This window comes from Ceratosolen solmsi, unplaced genomic scaffold (assembly GCF_000503995.2).
Source record: "Ceratosolen solmsi marchali unplaced genomic scaffold, CerSol_1.0 scaffold23, whole genome shotgun sequence".
NCBI lineage: Eukaryota > Metazoa > Arthropoda > Insecta > Hymenoptera > Agaonidae > Ceratosolen > Ceratosolen solmsi.
Genome location: NW_011948430.1, coordinates 644,642 through 664,633, shown reverse-complemented (window position 1 = coordinate 664,633; position 19,992 = coordinate 644,642). Strand labels below are relative to the sequence as shown.

Here is a 19,992-nt window from a genome sequence, read left to right as displayed (position 1 = left end):
AATCTATGTGTTAAATTATATTTATGTATTATTTGCTTTGAAAATTCTAATAAGAGAATTATTTAAGCGTATATCTCGAGTTCCTTCCGAATAGATGAATAAATTATAAAATTATTACCATAATTTGTTTTATTTTTTTATATATTTTGCATTTCCATGAAAAAGTTTTATTATGAAGTGCCAAAATTAATAGAAAATACTAGAGATTATTGGAAATATATATATATATATATATATATCAAACTAAATTAAATTATGTACATTGCAACTGGCGCTCCATACGCGTCAATTATAATTAATTAATTGAATAAAGTGTCCAAAATAAATGTATGACTTACGTAAGGCTCCATGTTGAAGTGCACCGGTTAAATTAAAAATAACTAAGTGATAGACATTGGAACTTCAAAATGTATTAAGTGAAGTCGGAAAAGTGAATAGAGACTTGATTATTTTGTTTTGACGATAAAGAATCGGTAGAGACTACAGTAGATAGCTAATGGAAGGAATCTGCGGTCACTCGGAATGTTCATATCACATCATGAGGATTCATAGAAAACCATATAGGCGAGGGAGAATAAGAGAGAGAGAGGGGGGGCGGGGGTGAGTGAGTCGTCAGTAGTATGAAAATATAAAGAAAGAGTAAAGCATTTCGGATAGTGAGTGAGTGATAATCGAGTGGTTCAGTGGAGTAGATAATGGTGTGGAAGGAGGGGAATGGGAAGGAGAGGCTAGAGCTTATGTCGGAAGAGGCAAGTATGTTTATGAGGCTCGCTTCCGGCCGCTTCAACGAGTGAGCTTATCTCGAGCTTTTAAGGGCCAAAAGGCTCTGCTCTCTAGACTTTGAAACTCTAGATTATATTCCGGATTAAACTTTGCAGCAAATCTTTGTATTTGCCTTTGTCTTCTCCCTCATTTTTTCAATTATTTTCTTTTCAGCGGGTCACGAGCAAACTCCATCGAACCAAGCTAATTAAAAAGAATTAGCCTCCGATATCTTCTCTCGTTTTTTGCTTGGCAGGATATACGTTGGCAGAGAGAAAATAAAAAGCTATATATATATATATATACTCACGCATGTCTGAGAAATCGTCGACGAGGATAATTTCCTGGATGAGGTGGTTGGGCGACCTGTCGAGGACAGAATGGACCGTCCGCAAGAGAACTGACCAGGCCTCGTTGTGAAAGCAAATAATAACGGCCGTTGGCGGAAGCTCCTTTAGATACCTTCCGGGCTCTTTACACCTACAACAAAAAAGTAGCAAAAAACTCATCACCACAAGTTACACACTACTTCGTACTTTCGCCTTTTTAACGCTTTTCACATAAATTTTTTGCACTTTAAATTTATGCACTGACCTGCGTTCGCACAGGGATGCAGAAATATCCTATTAAAGTGACTAGATATTATAAAGGTGTTAAAAATTTATGAGATAGAAGGATGTTAAATATTATTTTCAATTGCACTTGAAAAATGATTTGGTCCCCTATTTGACAAACCTTAGTTCCGTTATGCTCTAATACAAAGGATTTTAATACAAAGGCAACGTTTCTTTATTTATTTATTTAAGAAATGATGACCTCATTTAATACTCTTATACTCCAGTATTATTTTAATATAAATCTATTTCTAAGACATTATGAAATTATTGAATGTGAATCTCAACTACTATTTTCCCATCGACGTAGTTAGAGATGTATTTTCTTTCTTAATTTAATGTTACTTTGTAATGAATTGTGGTTTTTACTAAAAAATATTATGTATATCTTGTATATTACATGAATAGAGATTTGTGGCAGTTATAAATAAGGCTTCTGATTATTTTTGTTTTGTTTTTCCTTTTTTTTTTTTGTAGCCTATATTCGGAAAATTAACTATTTTAGTAAAACATACGCATAATAAAGAATTTTTTGTATTTATTTTTTTTTTTGTCTACTTCTAACAAATAAATGTATTTTAGAAAGAAATTTTTAATTTCAAAAGTAATTAAGGTGTTAGAATCCTTTCATTATTTTAGTTTAGAACTGTTTTCTTGATAATCGTTAAATTAGAAAATACCAAATACTTTTTATAAGAAAATATTGATTATTCTTTTTAATGTAACGATTCATTTTTCTTGTTGTCAAGTTTCGTGAGTTGACAAATCGAGTTTTTGAAGAATACATTTTTCTTTCAATACAACATGGTTAACACATTTTACCGATTTTATTTTTCTTATAAAACAATAATCGAATGTACAGTACCTTTTAAAATGAAGTTTTACTTATTCGGATTGAAATTCCGTATTAAGTATACTTCATTGAAGTAAAATTCCTTTCTATTCAAAATCGATTTTCATTCTAGTTAAAGAGAATTTTACCTATTTCTTCTTTTTATTTCTTTTATTAGTATTATAATGTTTATAATATAATTTATGGAATATTTTGTTATATTTTTTCGGAATACTATATAAATTTTTGTAATCAATATTAATAATTAATTAAAATTAATATTAATGTAATTAATGTGAAATTAATATTAACGTTCATTATCGGTCAATGCTTATTATAAAGTAGACTGAGCTGAAAATTAATTACAATACATTTTAAATGCTGATAACAAAATATATACGAAGTAGAATAATCTGATAACGAAGCTCAAAATTAGAATAATGTTTTAATCTGAAAATTATTTGACTGTATACTTCACGAATTATATTTCAAATTTCCTTCAGTGAAAACTTCCTATGTACAATAAATAATAAGCAAATACTAATTGTCGTAAATTTGTTTACACGTATTTGAAGATTAGAATTAATTTATGTATTTTCATTTCATAATATAATAAATAATACACTATTACAAATATTTTCAATTAATGCAATAACGAAATTATGAAATTAAACGTTTAAACATGAATTAAATCTGTAATTGCAATACTGATATTGATAATATGATGTCTACAGGAGGTGAAGGTAATGTTAATTGCAAAGATTTTGAAATTGACGTATGCACTGAAAGTTTTTTCATGCGAATGTTGATGATGAAACTAAAATCTAAATCTATTCTATAAGAACACGGGTATAAATATCTTTCTAGATAATTTTGTAGCTTAATTGATAGACTGAATTGCTACTTATTGAATCTTAATAATTAAATTTACTTAACATAGTTATTGTTCCATTTCACGTTTCTCGCATACGGTAATATGAAAAAATATTGATTTTTCAATACATTGAAGGTAATGAGAATTCGATACATACGTATGCAGTGGAATTTTCGCCGAGAATAAGAAAATACGAATTGTCGATTGATATTCCGAATGTTTTTAAATTTTGAATGTTGACACTGGGAAGGTTCGATTTTTCAATGATACTTACATAAATATTAACGCTTAAATGGAATAAATTTTTCCTATGAATTTTAGTAAATATATTATTATTATTATTATTATTATTATTATTATTATTATTATTATTATTATTATTATTATTATTATTATTATTATTATTATTACAATACTACATTAAAATGATATGAAATTAAATATTATTTTGAATTATAATTTTTCACTTGACAGTGATACTTGAAACAAATTAGTATACTATTTTTACGATATCATGAAAAATAATAATGACGAATATTAGTGTAGAAGATCTTGTATAATTCTAGGTATTTTCAAACAAAGTTAATATATTTTTTTTTACAATACACTATTTATTTTCTACTTTTTAAATTTATCCTTGAGTAACAAAATTTCACCGAATTGATTGTATAAATATAAATGTTTTTCACGTTATTCACATAATATAATAAAATTCATAACTATGGGAATGGGAATATTTCCTATGCAGTATATTTTTATATGTACGTAACGATCAAATATCGGAATAACATTTCTTCAGACAAATCGGCAATTTCTCTGAAATGAAAAATCATATAACCAATAATCACGATGCCTATTAAATTACTGTAACAGTGCCGATGATGCACTAAAATAATCATATATTCCATCAAATAGGAATAAGAATTGGAATAAGAAGCAATGGTAAGCAAGCGAGGCTGTCGCTTCGGTATTTTGCCGATACAGCAAAACGAACAGATAGATACGAGTCATTTGATATATGCAGCATCCGATTTTCGTGTCTCTGCTCTTTTTGGCAATTCAAAAATTGGTGTCAGGACTCATCTTTTTTGTCAATTTTTCATCGACATTGGCGAAAGCGATCCAAGATCACCGAAGATCAATGAAGTCGAATGTGCCAAGCCACCAATCACTGGATTTCAGCTACTTAAGCCTCAGACTCCTAAAGATTTGCAAATCGAGCAGATCTCAACCGTTACTCATTCCCACCTAAGATTGTATGGCCAATTAATTAGACTCTTGAAATTCCATGAATTAATTTCGTCCAAATATTTCACGTGCATTTAGGGACATTGAAAACAGTTATATTCTGCGTTAAATCGCGTCTATAAAACGGACATAACTATAAAATGAAATTGAATATTCAACGAGTTGCCGCCAATCGACTACATTAATAAAGCTTTTCCGTCTCTTATTAGGCATTTGACTATATAAATTAAAACTTATTAAATTATGAAATTATGAAAAACTATGAAATTGAAAATTCATCATAATTCGTATGCTTGATAATGCACTATAAATCCAGAAATACTACCGTACTCGTAGCAAGCCGTTCGTTACATTGATAGAAAAAGTAAATGATTCTATCGACAAACTGAAAATAATCCAAACTTTAATAATAATAATGAAAACAAAAAAAAAACAAACTAAAACAAACAAAAAAACAATGAAAAAAAAGATAAAGGAAAACAAAGAAAGAAGAGAGAAAAACCAAAGTTAGTCGAGTGATAGTAGTCATACATACATACAAAAATGGTATTTATGAGACAGAATGCACTTTGAGGAGCAAGAAAATATTTGATGTGTCACTGTTGCAGTTGCCGTAGAGATGCGCCGTAACCAACAAGTTGCCTCGTTTGCACATAATTTCAATGCGAAGGCGGTGCGACCCAAAACCAGAAAGCCATCGACGTCTGCCCTCGATCCATCCACTCCGGACTTAGCCTAAATCACGCACAATTAACATGCGCACGCGCTTAATCCCCCATCCACTGTACCGCTCGAACAACCCTTGAATTCTAATCAGCGATAGCTCTCGCTCATTACGTCTTGCTCTCCTTCCCCCACTCGCACCGCCCCTTCCGCAATGCGCATGCATTCGTCGCGAAACGAAAAAAGACACAAAACAATAAAAGAAGAAGAAGAAGAAGAAGAAGAAGAAGATGATGATGAAGAAGAAGAAGAAAAAGAAGATGATGATGAAGATCCAAGGAGCGACCGAAATAGCTTCTATTATGGCTCGGTCAGTGTCAATTTTTCGTTAAAATAGTGCTGTGAAGGCAAGTATATATGTATTTGCATAGCTCGTCAATCGAGTTAATACAAAAGGGATAGAAAAAGAGGAAATAAGGCGTAGTATTACTAATATAATTATCGACATCTCGAAACAATAGTGGCTCGTTAGAAGAGGCAAAACTATCCTCCCGTCGAGGCGAGGCGAGCCGCACGAAGGCCATGACGCGGTGCAAACTCTTGTGCCCTCTCGCCCTTTCTCCCGCTGTATTGCTTCCTAATTGGAGTCTGGCCAGGATTTTACATATCCCAGTGCATCCACGTAGATATTCAACTCCAGTAACTGGAAGAGTCGAGTATCCTTTCCAGTAGCTTTCACGGAGCCGCCACTCGAGGCCGAATTTCTCGAATAAAGAAGCCGTTCAAGAGGAGACGCCTGCACAAGACTCCATTAATCCACATCCTTGGCGTTCCATATTATATTGCTAATGGAAGGTATTTTATATTTATGCGAAATATCGACTCATGGGGCGCGAGATGGCTCGAGTATTCGATTCGATAATGAAAATATTGAAAAGTTCCGCTAATATTGTCATTATATAACCGTTCGTTCATACCTTACATTTACTTTAGATAATTATTTAATCTCGATTTAAAAAAACAATCATTTTAAACCACGTCGTCGTTCACTTTTTTTCCCCCCGGAAATTCTAACGGCCGAACAATCATTAAATTACTAAATCAATGTCATTGCGCGTACACGCGTAGAAATGTTGCATTGCACACAAACACGTACATGGATGAATCGCGCGCACGTACACTCACGCAGGGAATAAATGCAAAATGAATAACGATTTTTTACTTTTTCCATTTTTTTTTATAAATAAATAACACAATTACGCACCATCGTAGTGGTTCACTTGTAAACTAACTCGTTAGAACATCATAAATATATTTTTTAATTTAATACTTTTTCATTGTATAAAACTAAAAACGATAAAAATGCTCTGTATACCGGAATATTAAAATTTTACTCGGTCCTTATAAAAATATACAATTTATAACACACACGCACACACTCGCGCACGCACGCACACACGCACACACGCACATAATAGGACTTATAATCTAAAAACGTACGAGCACAAACATTCAATCTCGTAAATATACTTCATCTTATAAAATAAAAACGCTGTTTCCTTTTACTAAGAGTACGTATAAAAGTTAAAGTGCCAATAAAGATGCGAGTACTCTAGCGTCTAATGAAAAATCGATAAAGTAAATATCCGTTTCAGCCGTAATTCCTTAATTACTGCGGATAATGATTTAGGTGCAGTGTATTTTTTGTAAGCAATTACGCGGACGCGTACAGAGGGAATTCATGAAAAATTGTTCACCTCGGCTTCTCGAGGCCAAGAGGATGACATTGAGGCGTTGAATTAATTCTCTATATTGGCCAATGGATAGTCATCGGCGCGTCGGATAAAATGTTCCCGAAACGCGTCAGTCCCAATTGCCAAGCTTTTGAAGAAATTGCGGGCATCCCTAGGTTTCTTGCTTCTCTCGATTCTTTTGCCACTCTCGTCGGCGACTTTCCAATAGCTGTAGTTCTACCTGTCGTCCTTGTCCCTTTGCGGCTAACTCTTCAAGCGTCCTTCACTTTTCACAAACCGCAACGACGGCACTCGTAAGACTCTCGGAAGACTCTAATGGACTATTGGTTGGTAACTTTTTGATAGAAAAGAAGAGTGAGAAAAATTTAGAAGCATCGAGCGTACCTACGACATCCATACGCATACGCGTACTCCATTGCTTCATTGCTCACCATTTGTCTCGCCCCGTTTCAGTAAGCAAGCGAAACTCAAGTTAATGTCGCATCCGAAAATGTAACGCGTTTACTATATTAGTTTCATTTAGGCCCAGTGACGCTAGATATGCAAAGAAAAGAGATTCGCATTTGATTCGCGTCTAGCTAGTTGCTAGCCGCCCGAAAATCCAAAAGTTACATTTGCATTAGCTAGACTCTCCTAATAAATTAATCATGCCAGAAGCATCTTCCGCGTTAATTCTAAAGCCGCGGCTCCTCCCCTCACACCACCACCACCACTACCACCTCACCTTAATATTACCACCAGCACTATCTCTCTCTCTCTCTCTCTCTCTCTCTCCATCCCTCCCCTTCGCCCCGGACCAATTATTATCTCACCACGCGTCTAGAAGTTTGTGCGCTTCCTCTTTCCCGCAGGCTCGTTTCAACGCTTCATTCGCAATTCATAAATTACAACGCTCGTAGAGCGATGTGGAGGCGCAGCTCGTCGGAACGATAAGGACACTTCGTCCCTTATTCCATAACGCTCCGAGACTTTTGTCGAGCAGATAACGCGTACCTTGGTCGCCTTAAATCACAAGAACTCGTTACCCGCTGCTCTCTCCAACCTGTCCGGCGACCATGTCGAGTCTTCGAGAAATGAACAATGAAAGCTCGCACGGGATAAATGCACCTTTCTCTCGTACCTCGTTTGAGTCGTCTAATCTCCCCTCCCCGTCCCACGCCGCCAACCCCCTTTCAAAATGAATATTTTGAAACCCAATAACCTCCATAATGGAGAGGGGTTCGATTGGCTGGCTCGGCGAATTGTCGAAGCTGCGGTTCGTAGCGGACGATTAGTTGAAGCAGCCTGTCGTCGGCCCTTGTCAATCGTGTACCATAAGCCGTAGAGGATTGGGGCCGCCGTCGCATCCTGGCGAGCCGCGCGCTAGTTATCGGTGGAGGTGCGGGAGAGTCGCGACGAGTAAGATGCGAGCAATTTCGCGCGTGTCTGGAATAGCACATTAAAGTTTGCTATCAAAGGAGCGCGGAGCGGTTGTATGTCGGGCCGATGCCTCCATTACACGCGCGGGTACGGGAATGAGATCTTGAACTTTACATAGCGGCGCACCGGCTTGCCAGCATTGGACTTCCTCTCTGGCGGTGGTTTGAATTTCAAAGCTCGTGGTATGCCCGTGCATGTTTAACGTCTTTTCAACTTCTTCGCACTGCCTGTTTGTTGTCTGCTCGACTTTGGCATGGGTTGATTAGACGCCGAGAAGATTGATTCTCTATCCCTGCTGGTGGCGTTGCCATTGCTGCATCCGATGCTTTTACCCCACTAAATCCCTTATAAACTCAATAATACGATCGAAATAATATCGAATAATAATAATAATAATAATAATAATAATAATAATAATAATAATAATAATAATAATAATAATAAGAAGAAGAAGAAGAAGAAGAAGAAGAAGAAGAAGAAGAAGAAGAAGAAGAAGAAGAAGAAGAAGAAGAAGAAGAAGAAGAAGAAGAAGAAGAAGAAGAAGAAGAAGAAGAAGAAGAAGAAGAAGAAGAAGAAGAAGAAGAAGAAGAAGAAGAAGAAGAAGAAGAAGAAGAAGAAGAAGAAGAAGAAGAAGAAGAAGAAGAAGAAGAAGAAGAAGAAGAAGAAGAAGAAGAAGAAGAAGAAGAAGAAGAAGAAGAAGAAGAAGAAGAAGAAGAAGAAGAAGAAGAAGAAGAAGAAGAAGAAGAAGAAGAAGAAGAAGAAGAAGAAGAAGAAGAAGAAGAAGAAGAAGAAGAAGAAGAAGAAGAAGAAGAAGAAGAAGAAGAAGAAGAAGAAGAAGAAGAAGAAGAAGAAGAAGAAGAAGAAGAAGAAGAAGAAGAAGAAGAAGAAGAAGAAGAAGAAGAAGAAGAAGAAGAAGAAGAAGAAGAAGAAGAAGAAGAAGAAGAAGAATAATAATAATAAGAAGAAGAAGAAGAAGAAGAAGAAGAAGATGTAGAAGAAGATGATGAAGAAGAAGATGATGATGAATAAGGAAGAAAGTAGATGGGTTTGGAAAAGTGACATCTTCTATCAATCTATGCGGCAATTCACTCGTCAATACGCTTAACAATGGGCTATGCTACTTTATTCTCCATCGCACGTACCTTTGAACGAATAAAGCTCATCTTCGGACAGTAATGTTCAATTTATAACGTATCGAATTTATAAGAATAACTTGTTATTAGTATTGCACCGTAATAAACAAATTGTCAGTTACGTGTAATGCGTGTAATTTAACGTGTAAGCACGTGTAATTTTATAAGAGGTCAAACTCAAGCAAAACTCAACTTTGCAACGTTCACTCGCGTACTTGTGCGCAGTGTCAAGCGACACAAACAATGATTATAATTAATATTTTTAAGGAAGATTAATACATGTAGCACAGATAATGACTCGAAACCATTGATATTCATTACTTTGCCTCTTCACAGTCTTCGAACAGATAATAACGTATAATGGAAACATGCTTCTTGTTCCAATCCATTGTTATGGAGAATCGTTCCTAAAGAACCTTCGAATAACTTGAACATTACATAGAATTTTTCAAAAGTATCTCAGATATTTACGTCGATTAAATCGTAAATCATGACGACGATAAATAAACTAGATTTATATGGATTATAAAAGTTATAATATCGATAATAATATCAATGAATGAATTAACGATGCTTTTTTTTGTACGTTTTACTTTAAATAACATTGTTTATTAAACAATTTCAACATTCAAATTTATATTTCAATTTGCTTTATGTTTAAGGAAATTTAACAAATCTACCATCATAATTTGTAGCCTGTTCAATTAGTAATTAAAAAAATAATAAGTTCATATAATGTTTGTAGAGGAGGAAAGGCTGCCATTTCAGGTACGATATACGATATGAAAATGGTATATATTTTTCCAGTCGCAGACATAACAAAGAATACGATTCACTTGCATAGATTTGGTTTAACGATCATCGGGCCAATCGAAGTCCTGTATCCTGTAAGAACTCTACTCCTCGTACTCTTCTAACTTCCTCCTCTATGTTTATTTTTCATTTTATTCATTTCATTGTTTTAAAATACGAGCGTAGTGTTGCCAACAGCTACTCGTCTACGTATGGACATATCGGCATACCAATGCTTTCGTTTACCGTAAAATTGCAAAAGCTTTTATATCGATTTTTCGTATTTTTATATGTTTGTCCGTAAGCAGGGAGAAACTGTAGTTGAGAAAAAATATGCGCCCTCTAATAGCATAGAGTTTTGACGCGAGAAAGATAGAGAGTAAGGGAGAGATGGAGAGATGGAGAGATGGAGAGATGGAGAGATAGATAGAGAGAGAGAGAGAGAGAGAGAGAGAGAGAGAGAGAGTGATAGGGGGGTGTTGTAGTGGAGGGGGGCGAGACAGGAGTTTAGAGGGAATAGTGCCATAGAGCCATAGATATACGATGGCAAAGTTTAGGTGGTGAAAGCAGCGACAGGAGAAAATAAAGTGTTTTACACAAAGGAAGCCGATCTGAGAGCCTGCAGACCTCGACTAGCTCTCGCGAAGCTGCCTTGGTTCGATTTGTCAACGACTCGAACGCGTTGAGAGAAAGTCAGTAAAAGAACGACGAGGGGAGCTTTACACAAATTTACCAAACGCTCTTTGAGCTTACGATTCGGTATTCTCCGATGGGAATGTACGTTGCCGCGGGGAAGAAAGAAGGGAAGATTTCCAGTCTTTCGAGCCGTTCAAGTACTTTGAAATGCGAAGTCTTAGAAAAAACCATTGAATCATCTTGGTTTCGACTTGTGGCATGACATTTTTTATGATTTCAGCCTCGGCAATGGAAATATTCATGGGGATGCTCGACAAAATCATGCTTTATTGTCAACTAAAACAGGATATCACATTTTCGACCTGTCGATCCATTTAAGTGATAAATTGCCAAATAAAGCATTTCTGTGCTTAACAATGTGCGAGACAACTTGAATTTCCTAAAATAATATTACATATTATTAATATACGTTTGTGCTATATGTAAAATTGGCGAGCTATGTTCGAACTCTGATTACTTGCATATAAAATGAGCCAAACTGCTCTAGTTATTGGTTATTTATTTATAAAACTAAATATAATTACTAGCAATTTATTTATAAAACTGGGATACTACATCCACGTCTTTAAATTTTAAATGATTTTATCTCTTATTAAATGAGAGAAATTTATAAAACATATACGGATATTGATTTTTCTGATACGTAAACAAGAATAATATTTCAGTTCTGGAAAACATCAAATACTTCTGTATATAGACACTTTTTTATTAGTGTTATATAAAAGAATCTTGAAGGTCCTAAGAAGCTCGTACTTTTCGCATAAAAGTAGTTTATACTTTTAAATTATCAACTTAATAATAATAATAATAATAATAATAATAAAAGAATAAAAACAAAAAAAAAACAAAAATAAAAAAAAAAAGCTCGTACTTCGTATCAGCTCGAGAATTCATTGTACAGAGTTCAAAGTTCAAACGAGTATAAAAGAAATTTTTATTTCGTATTCCGGGCGATTTTTCATTACCGTATATCAAATGAATAATAATAAAGCGATAAGCGTATTAGGTATTGTCTTTGTAGATTTATTACGTCTGACTAGAATTCATCTAAAACTCCAGTTGAAACGACTAAACCCTTCCGTGCGTCGTACTTGAAAAAAAATTTATCGCGTACTTGCTACAAATAATTGTAACTGTTCGTTTCATTTATCGTTCGAGTCGAGTAAGTCTTATCCTCTAAAAATTATAACAGCGCATTTTAATCAACAAAGCGCTTTAACTCTTTTCAAACAAAATTCATCTCTTATGAATGTAAAGCGTTCCATCATTACGGTTAAAGTTATCGGATCAGAGAGGACGCGCGACTACCTCGATTCTTTTTCCGTCTAATGGCTCGGTCGAGCTGAGCATGCGCAGGGCTCGGATAATTCGAGAAAGAGGCAAACACACGGCACACGGTAAGCCAGGGAGCATAGAGCATTCCCACAAGTAAGAAAATCGCAGTGTCGTCGTGCCTGATTTCAAATGGCAACCCTCATACGTGAGAGACATCGATGTCGGCAACAAATAGAATGGTAAATAGCGATTGGACGCTTCAAAATCTATCCGTGACCCGCATACTAAAGCGACGAGTCCCTAACTCCTCGTTTATCTTGTCTGTCTCTTTTATGCGCCGCTTTCTGCAGGCTAGAAAATTCAAGGCTCGATTGCCCTCCCACTCTAATTCTGATTCCTCGGAAAAAATCGATTTTCCCATATAATTTGTCGCCGATGCATTATCCTTTTATCATACGGCGTTTTAACCCAATCTCGAGCAGCCAACGCGATTTATAGTTTTCTTAAATTAATTCACACGAGCAATCGATGATTTATAACAAGGATAGGACCTATCGATCTCAAAATAATTATTAAAGCTACATTTAAATGCCGCATCTTCTTATCACAAATAGTATGGATATTGAAATCACTACGATATTTGACATATCAGCTGCGTTCTTATAAACAAATGTCTGCTCGCAACATTAGCAACATGAAAAATTCTTGGTAACCACGAATTTGCTCCCGAAACGGAAGATACGGACAATAGTCATCGTTAATCGAGTGGATATAGAGCGAAGGGCTGAGAAAGACGAAATGTTTAAAGGGCCGGTTCGTCCACCACCGATACTCGCCCCTCGATGAACGCTAAAACGTTCCATAACATAAAGATCATTCGCGTTCGGCCATCGCGACTCATTCACCCTCCGCTACTAATGAGACGCGCGCGCGCGGTTAAGTGCAGCCAGACGAGTAGAGCTTCAGTTGCATCGTTCCTCGAGAGTCGCTCTCCAAAGCTTACACTACCGGCCTTCGAGCTCCCTCGCCTCTCGAGTTTTTTCTCCCCCTGCCCGCACTACTCGACGGGCCTCGGGCAGGTAGGCATCTGCGTACGACCTGCAAGGAGAACGAGCGCGGTATAGCCGCTCCATCGCAGCTGTTCAATAAACGCATTTAAGAGTAAAATTAATTTTAGGAATGCAAATTGTATGAAAGGGATCATCAAAGTTTTATAAATGCGCTCTATTCTTGTCGCTGTCGTAACCGAGAGAATGCATGGGAAGTTAGTTGGTTGCGCCCGGGGGAAAATTCTGTAGTCGATTGGATGAGCGAACAAGCCGAGAGGAGTCGAGTCATGCACGCGTACGACTATAGTCGCTCCTCGAACAACCACTTTACTCCCGTACACATATGCACAGAGAGAGAGAGAGAGAGAGAGAGAGAGAGAGAGAAACAGAGTGGTGCGCGACAAAGATAGATTGCAGGAGATGAAGTCGACGAAGGACTCTTACTCTCTTCGACTTGTTGCCGTGTCGGCCTTCGCTCGGCAACTATGCGACGTCGCGAATGTACTCCCAGAGGTTGACGAGCAGCCAGTCAACTCAAGTATAAGCAACACCCTTTAAAATCTCGACGGGTGCACTGCTTACTCCTGCACCTGTATACATAATTAAACGAGATGCTTTCGATGACTTGCAAGAGGTGCAAAGCCTTCGGACTCGTCACCCCCCTCCCCTTACCCCTCCCCCCTCACAATCCACCGTCCTAATTGTCCCATTTCGCCCCTCACCCCGTGGTGCCCCTTTGATCCTATGTCGCGCATCCGTTTATGCCACGTAGTTTTATGCCCTCGTCGGCTAATTATCTCGCGCAAACACGCCATTCACGGGTCTGTGCGCGTGCGCGATAAACAACCGAGGCAAGGCAAGTCTTTCGAGGCGTCGCTTACCTCTCTTCCCAATAAATCGGACCCAGTCTATCGTAATGACAACGATAATAAATAATAATGATAATAATAAGCAATAATAAAAGAAACGATGAGTGTGCAAGAAGAACAAGGATAATTATTCAAAAACGTGGTCGAGTTTCGTTGGCCTCGCGCATCCGAGACTGCGCGAGAGGAGGAGCGTCGGATATGTCGATTAATGCGGGTACGAGAATTTGTCAAATATTTCGAAAAGCCGGCTTAATGCAGCACGTTCTCCGAGGCGATTTGCTAGCAAAAATACTTGCTTTTTTGCATGCGGTACACGACGAGTGGGCGCGCGCGTGCGAAAAGTGCGCATGCGTATGCATTGGCACGTGATAGTTCACTATGCGCTTTGAATAAAGGATCGAACACGAATAAAACAACTGGCATTTCTAAGGCAAATGTATATTGAGAATCGGTCGGCCTGCGACTGGCCTCGCTGCTGCTCTCCTCTCCACCTCCACACCCCCACGGCGGGCGGAGCAGTGATCGATAAGAGCGAGCCGATGTATGATAATCAATAAGTCTTCGGGCTTGAATGTTTCAAAGCTGGCCGAGCATAGAAAAGAATTAAAATTGTGGCAACTCGCGCTTGCGGATAAAGGCGCCAGATATCGAGATAAGCGCCCATTTCAATATCGAGTAAAGGAATTATTCGCGCAGCAAGAGCTAGAGAAGTCACGTCATATATCATCCTTCCCTCTAATATATCATATATATATATATATATATATATATATATATATATACTCAGCCCAATAAAGTATTTGCTTCGATTCGCCTTTATGAGGCAATTACCTTACTCGAAGCATTACTCTGCGGTCATATCTATAATGCTTGGCTTATATGTATATGCGAAAGTAGCAACGGTTCGAGCATAAAGTAAGACGCTTCTCGTAAAACTTAATGGGCAAGAACATGTTCTTTACTTTTAGAATACAGCTATCTACTTGGAAACAAGGAGGTTGGGTACGGGAGGCACTTAAAAAGAGACATTCTCTATGGCAATCTCGTTCGTCTGGAAAAAAGACCAACGTATAATTCTTCTCCCTTTACTTTCTTTTCTCGTTTTTCCCTTCTTCTTTCTTACCTATCCTCTTTGCCGATAGAAGAGATGGAAAATTCATGCACCCACCTCAAACGACACGAATATACGAACATCGGCGTCGCAGCCTGAGTGCATGAACGAATCAAGCACTCGATTCGCATTAGTATGCTTTTTTCCCCTTTCTTTCTTTACTTTCATTTTTTTTGTTTTTTTTTTGTTTTTTTTTTTGTTTTTTTGTTTTTGTTTTACGTATTACCTGCCAATAATCTCGACGGATGTTATAATTCCGACGCCATCTCGGCCTTTTAATTAGCTGGAAAAGTTTCGCCCCCCCCCCACCACCACTGAAAAACTAAAAGCAGCACAACAAATCTCCAGAGAATTACAGATAGATGATCTCGATTCCGAATACACGAGACGTAGCTACCACCCTTATGATTACTAACTGGGATAACTTTCTATTAAGAAAAAAGTTGCTGAAAAAAATAAGCTGCTTTCTCCTCTTTTTTTTTTTTTTTTTTTTTTTTGTTGAGCTTCTTCCTTCCTATCTTCCTTTTTTTCCAATCTCGTCCATCCTCTTATTCAGCCTCTAAACAAGCTCAAATGCTCGCTTTAAAAAGTGGCTTTCGCCTTTCGTACTCGAGACCGAGCGTGCAGAAAAAGAAAGGGAATGAGTGCGAGCGCAACAATTCCCGTGCGGTAATGACATACTCGATCGGTTACTCGACACTACGGATGCACGTACGATGAATGCGCGTGCACAGACGTACACGCGATTACACACCAATATAATCGAAGGAGCGAGTGATGCAGGAGATTTATGTCGAGAGCACGTGGCAACTATAACCGATAATTGAGGATCTGAGAATCGCTTAGCACACGGATGGTCTACGCGCGAGACGAGATATAAATTCGCCAACCAACGCCTCAATCTCGCTCTTGCATTAGACATTATGGCGCTTTAATGCTCGTTATCGAATATTTATAGTGCCCCCGAGAACGGCAACCTCCTACATTCGCGTCTTACTGTATAGCCAATGCCGATACCGGCACCGATACCACAGCCCAATACCTACACTACCTACCTACAGCTACGACCACCACGACCGCATCCAATCACTGCGTGTGTGATACATGTATGGTTCCAGCCAAAACGACTCGCTCTTCTAAATGACATATCTCTTGGATCGAAAGACCGACCGAGCTTATCGAGGCTTGGCTGCGCTCACGGAGCATCTCATTCATCCCCCTCCCGCCCTACCGCAATCCCTCCGCCAAGTCCCTCACCCACCAACCCCGATCCCACAATCCCAGGCCACCTACCCCACCGGCAAGAGCCTCTCATAATTTTGCGAAATTTTATCGGACGATAAGTTCGGCCTGCTGCTCTTAGTCTCCATCAAATCCCTCGTTATTCACTTAAAAAATAATCTTATATTATGGGGATATAATTTTCTCGGTAGACTAAAGCATTTCTTAACCGTGCCAAGAGCACCTTATTATTTTATTATTTTACCTAGTAAAACATTCTTTACTTACTTTCGGCAAATTTATAATTTGAATTTGTGGAATAACGAAATCGCTTAGAATTAAAGTAATCGTCGTAATGTAACGTGCTGGCTGCGTAATATACTGTCAATGTAGATATTCAAAAGACCATTACATTGGATGATAAGCACGCTCAACGAATAAGCAACTATCACTTTCATTCAGGTGCCACTTGTCCATAAATATTTATAAGAATTCAAAACTATTTCAGTAATCGCCAGCACTTTTACATTAAATCAACCTGTATCACTCACCTGTATCACAAGTACAGTTAACAAAAATTTTCCACATAATGTCTGAAAAAAATTAATTCAGTTTTATATATCTCTGTGCTAACGTTCTTCTTATTTTTTCTTTCATTTTTTTTTTTTTTTTTTAATTAACAATAATCATCCGAATAAGAGTCACTGTACTTTATTCGAGACATTTAAACGAACATTTTTACAAAAGAAACCGATCTAGAAGTTTAAAAATGAATAATTTAGTAAAACTAAAAATAAAAAAAAACAAGTCTTAACTTTAGTTTCTTGAGCCAAGGCTTTGAGACTGGATGGGTTGAACTAATATTATATCTACTGGACGACAATTAAAACTTTGCATGTATATGGACTTTCAAGATGAATATTTGTTAAATTGCTTTTGTAAGTCCACCACTCTGCCAAAATTTTACCATTATACAATTCTCTCTCTCTCTCTCCTCCTCTCCTCCTCCGCCTCCTCCTCCTCCTCCTCCTCCACTCACTAAATATATACGTATATATATATATATATAATATGCTTTAATGCCTCACAGACTTTCAATCAGCTATCTTTATCGGATGTTTTATGGGCTTAAAGTAAATCTTAAGTCCAGTAATAGATAATGCTAATTAAATACATTACTAATTCGACACTTGTCTATGCTAATATTAAGATGACGTTATTACTTTCCTATTCATCGATATGCACAGAAAATATATAATATATTATACATTACGAGTTTAATCATTCTCAACTGTGAAAAATCATATATCATCGATGTACTTTCATCAATTGCATATATTTAATAATTAAAGAAATATTACCACTTTTAATAAAATTAATTATATTTAAATTATATGAGTTTATTGATATATATATATATATATATATATATATATAAGATAGGGCTGCAGTTCATTTATTATAATTTAAATATTGCGAAATTTTAAAACAATGAATAAAATAAGAAGAAAATAAACGATCGTTTAAATTTAAATTCGTTTTATTAATAAAACTAATAAGAATTAAATTATTAATAATCAATTAATGTGACCAATCTATCGATTAAATGTCTTTACGTTTAAACAATATTTTTATGCGTGTAATTGTGTCGAGCTTTTTATCCACATAGAAATCAATAATAATGAATGTAATAGTAATTAACTAACGCAAAATATTATGTACACGGAGAACGAATGATATTATTAATCCCCACGACGTCTAACGAATACGAAAAAAATGTTCGAAAATTGAAGGTAAATAAGACTTTTCCAATTACATATAATCTTTCCAGAAATATTTTATTTTAATTTTATTTCATTTCATATTTACTCATTTATAACGATGTGCAATTACTATAATTAATGTACGATAAGTAAAAATTTTTTATATATTATTGCATCCCTAATATACTTTATAATATTAAATTTGATTTGATATACGTGTGTTATAAAACGCTACTTGGTTATCTTGAATATCGCGAAACTATTGTCAAATTATTATGAGTTTTGCACAATTCTAATTTAAATTTAACATTATATGTTTTTCCGCCATCACTTTACTGCTAAAATTAATATACATAAATGATTAATAAAATCTATAAATTATATTAGTAATCTTCTTTAAACTAAATACTAAATACAAATTAAATTAAATTAGAACCGAGATTACGATTCTAATGATAATTCATGAACATTTTGATTAGGGTTTCATAGGTTTATCAAGATTATAATATCAAACTTGAATTCTATCTTATGCATTTTCTACTTAACTAAAGTGCATTACGAGTCTGATAAAGCTAATTTTTTTCCTCACAAGAATAAGAAAAATTTTCAAACTAAGTTAATTCAATTAATGAAAACATGTTTCATGCATGGGGGGGGGGGGGGGATTCTATCATAATGAATTTACCAATAGATTTACTCCACTCATCCGTTATTGTTTAATAAAATTTTTACAGACAGACTTTTATTAATTAAAATATGCATAAAATAGGCATTAAATAAGCAGTTAATCATTTGTTGGGAAAGTGGCTAGCTTAAGACCTTTTTTTCTCCTCCCAAAGATCAAGCAAAAAATGAAAGACCCACGTCGTCGTCGTAAAATGGGCGAGAATGAGAGAAGGCAATCTTTGGCAATTTCATCTGCATCCACGGCGAGATGAGTACATTATCGATTAGCATAGTGGAGCGAAGAGAGTGGCACGCGCGGCGAGGAGGGTGAGGGGAAGTGTCGAAAGTAAGGGAGAAGAGCGAAGGTGTAAGTCGAGCAAGGAAGAAACATGGAAATAGATGACCTGGGAAATGAGAATGGGAGGGCTTTGGATAATCGAGGTTTGATCCCCGCTTACTTTTTTCCTAAAGAAAGACAGTGGTGCGCTGCCGCGGGTGCACAATTGCGAACGGGAATGAGAGAAGGAACGGCGTATTCCGAGTATTCGGGAAATCCAATTACCCCAGAGAGTACTCTATTATCTCTCCGTGCAATTTGCGATGCATTCCCGCGGTACGGCGGCCTCGGCGGCTGAGGCGGCGCCCGCATCCGCACCCGCACCCGCCTACGCCAAGCCGCGACAGAGTTCTAGGCTACCTCTGCGGTCGGAATCACATGGGATATTTGTTATTTCAAAATGCCGTGCGGCGTCTATCCCACAAAAAAATTAGAGCTCCACTGTTGTTGCTGCTACCGCCGCCTCTCGACGGCGACTAAAACTTTACTGTCGAAAGCAGCTGACATTTTCCACTCTCTTTTACTAATCTTTCATTACTTTCTTGACACATGCACTTATAGTCTCGTCATTTGAATGAGCTGCCTATTATTATTATTATTATTATTATTATTATTATTATTATTATTGTTGTTGTTGTTGTTGTTGTTGTTGTTGTTGTTGTTGTTGTTGTTGTTGTTGTTGTTGTTGTTGTTGTTGTTGTTGTTGTTGTTGTTGTTGTTGTTGTTGTTGTTGTTGTTGTTGTTGTTGTTGTTGTTGTTGTTGTTGTTGTTGTTGTTGTTGTTGTTGTTGTTGTTGTTGTTGTTGTTGTTGTTGTTGTTGTTGTTGTTGTTGTTGTTGTTGTTGTTGTTGTTGTTGTTGTTGTTGTTGTTGTTGTTGTTGTTGTTGTTGTTGTTGTTGTTGTTGTTGTTGTTGT

The 19,992-nt window shown here is 36.6% G+C and overlaps 1 protein-coding gene across 1 annotated transcript in view; it reads right to left on the bottom strand.

The window, feature by feature from the left end:
* Pgant9 (polypeptide N-acetylgalactosaminyltransferase 9) overlaps positions 1 to 19,992 on the bottom strand; it is a 177,879-nt gene that overhangs the window by 25,920 nt on the left and 131,967 nt on the right. The window contains exon 5 of the mRNA XM_011501740.1: positions 1,073 to 1,242. Within this exon, the coding sequence (XP_011500042.1) occupies positions 1,073 to 1,242 (170 nt within the window). The remainder of the gene's footprint in view (positions 1 to 1,072; positions 1,243 to 19,992) is intronic.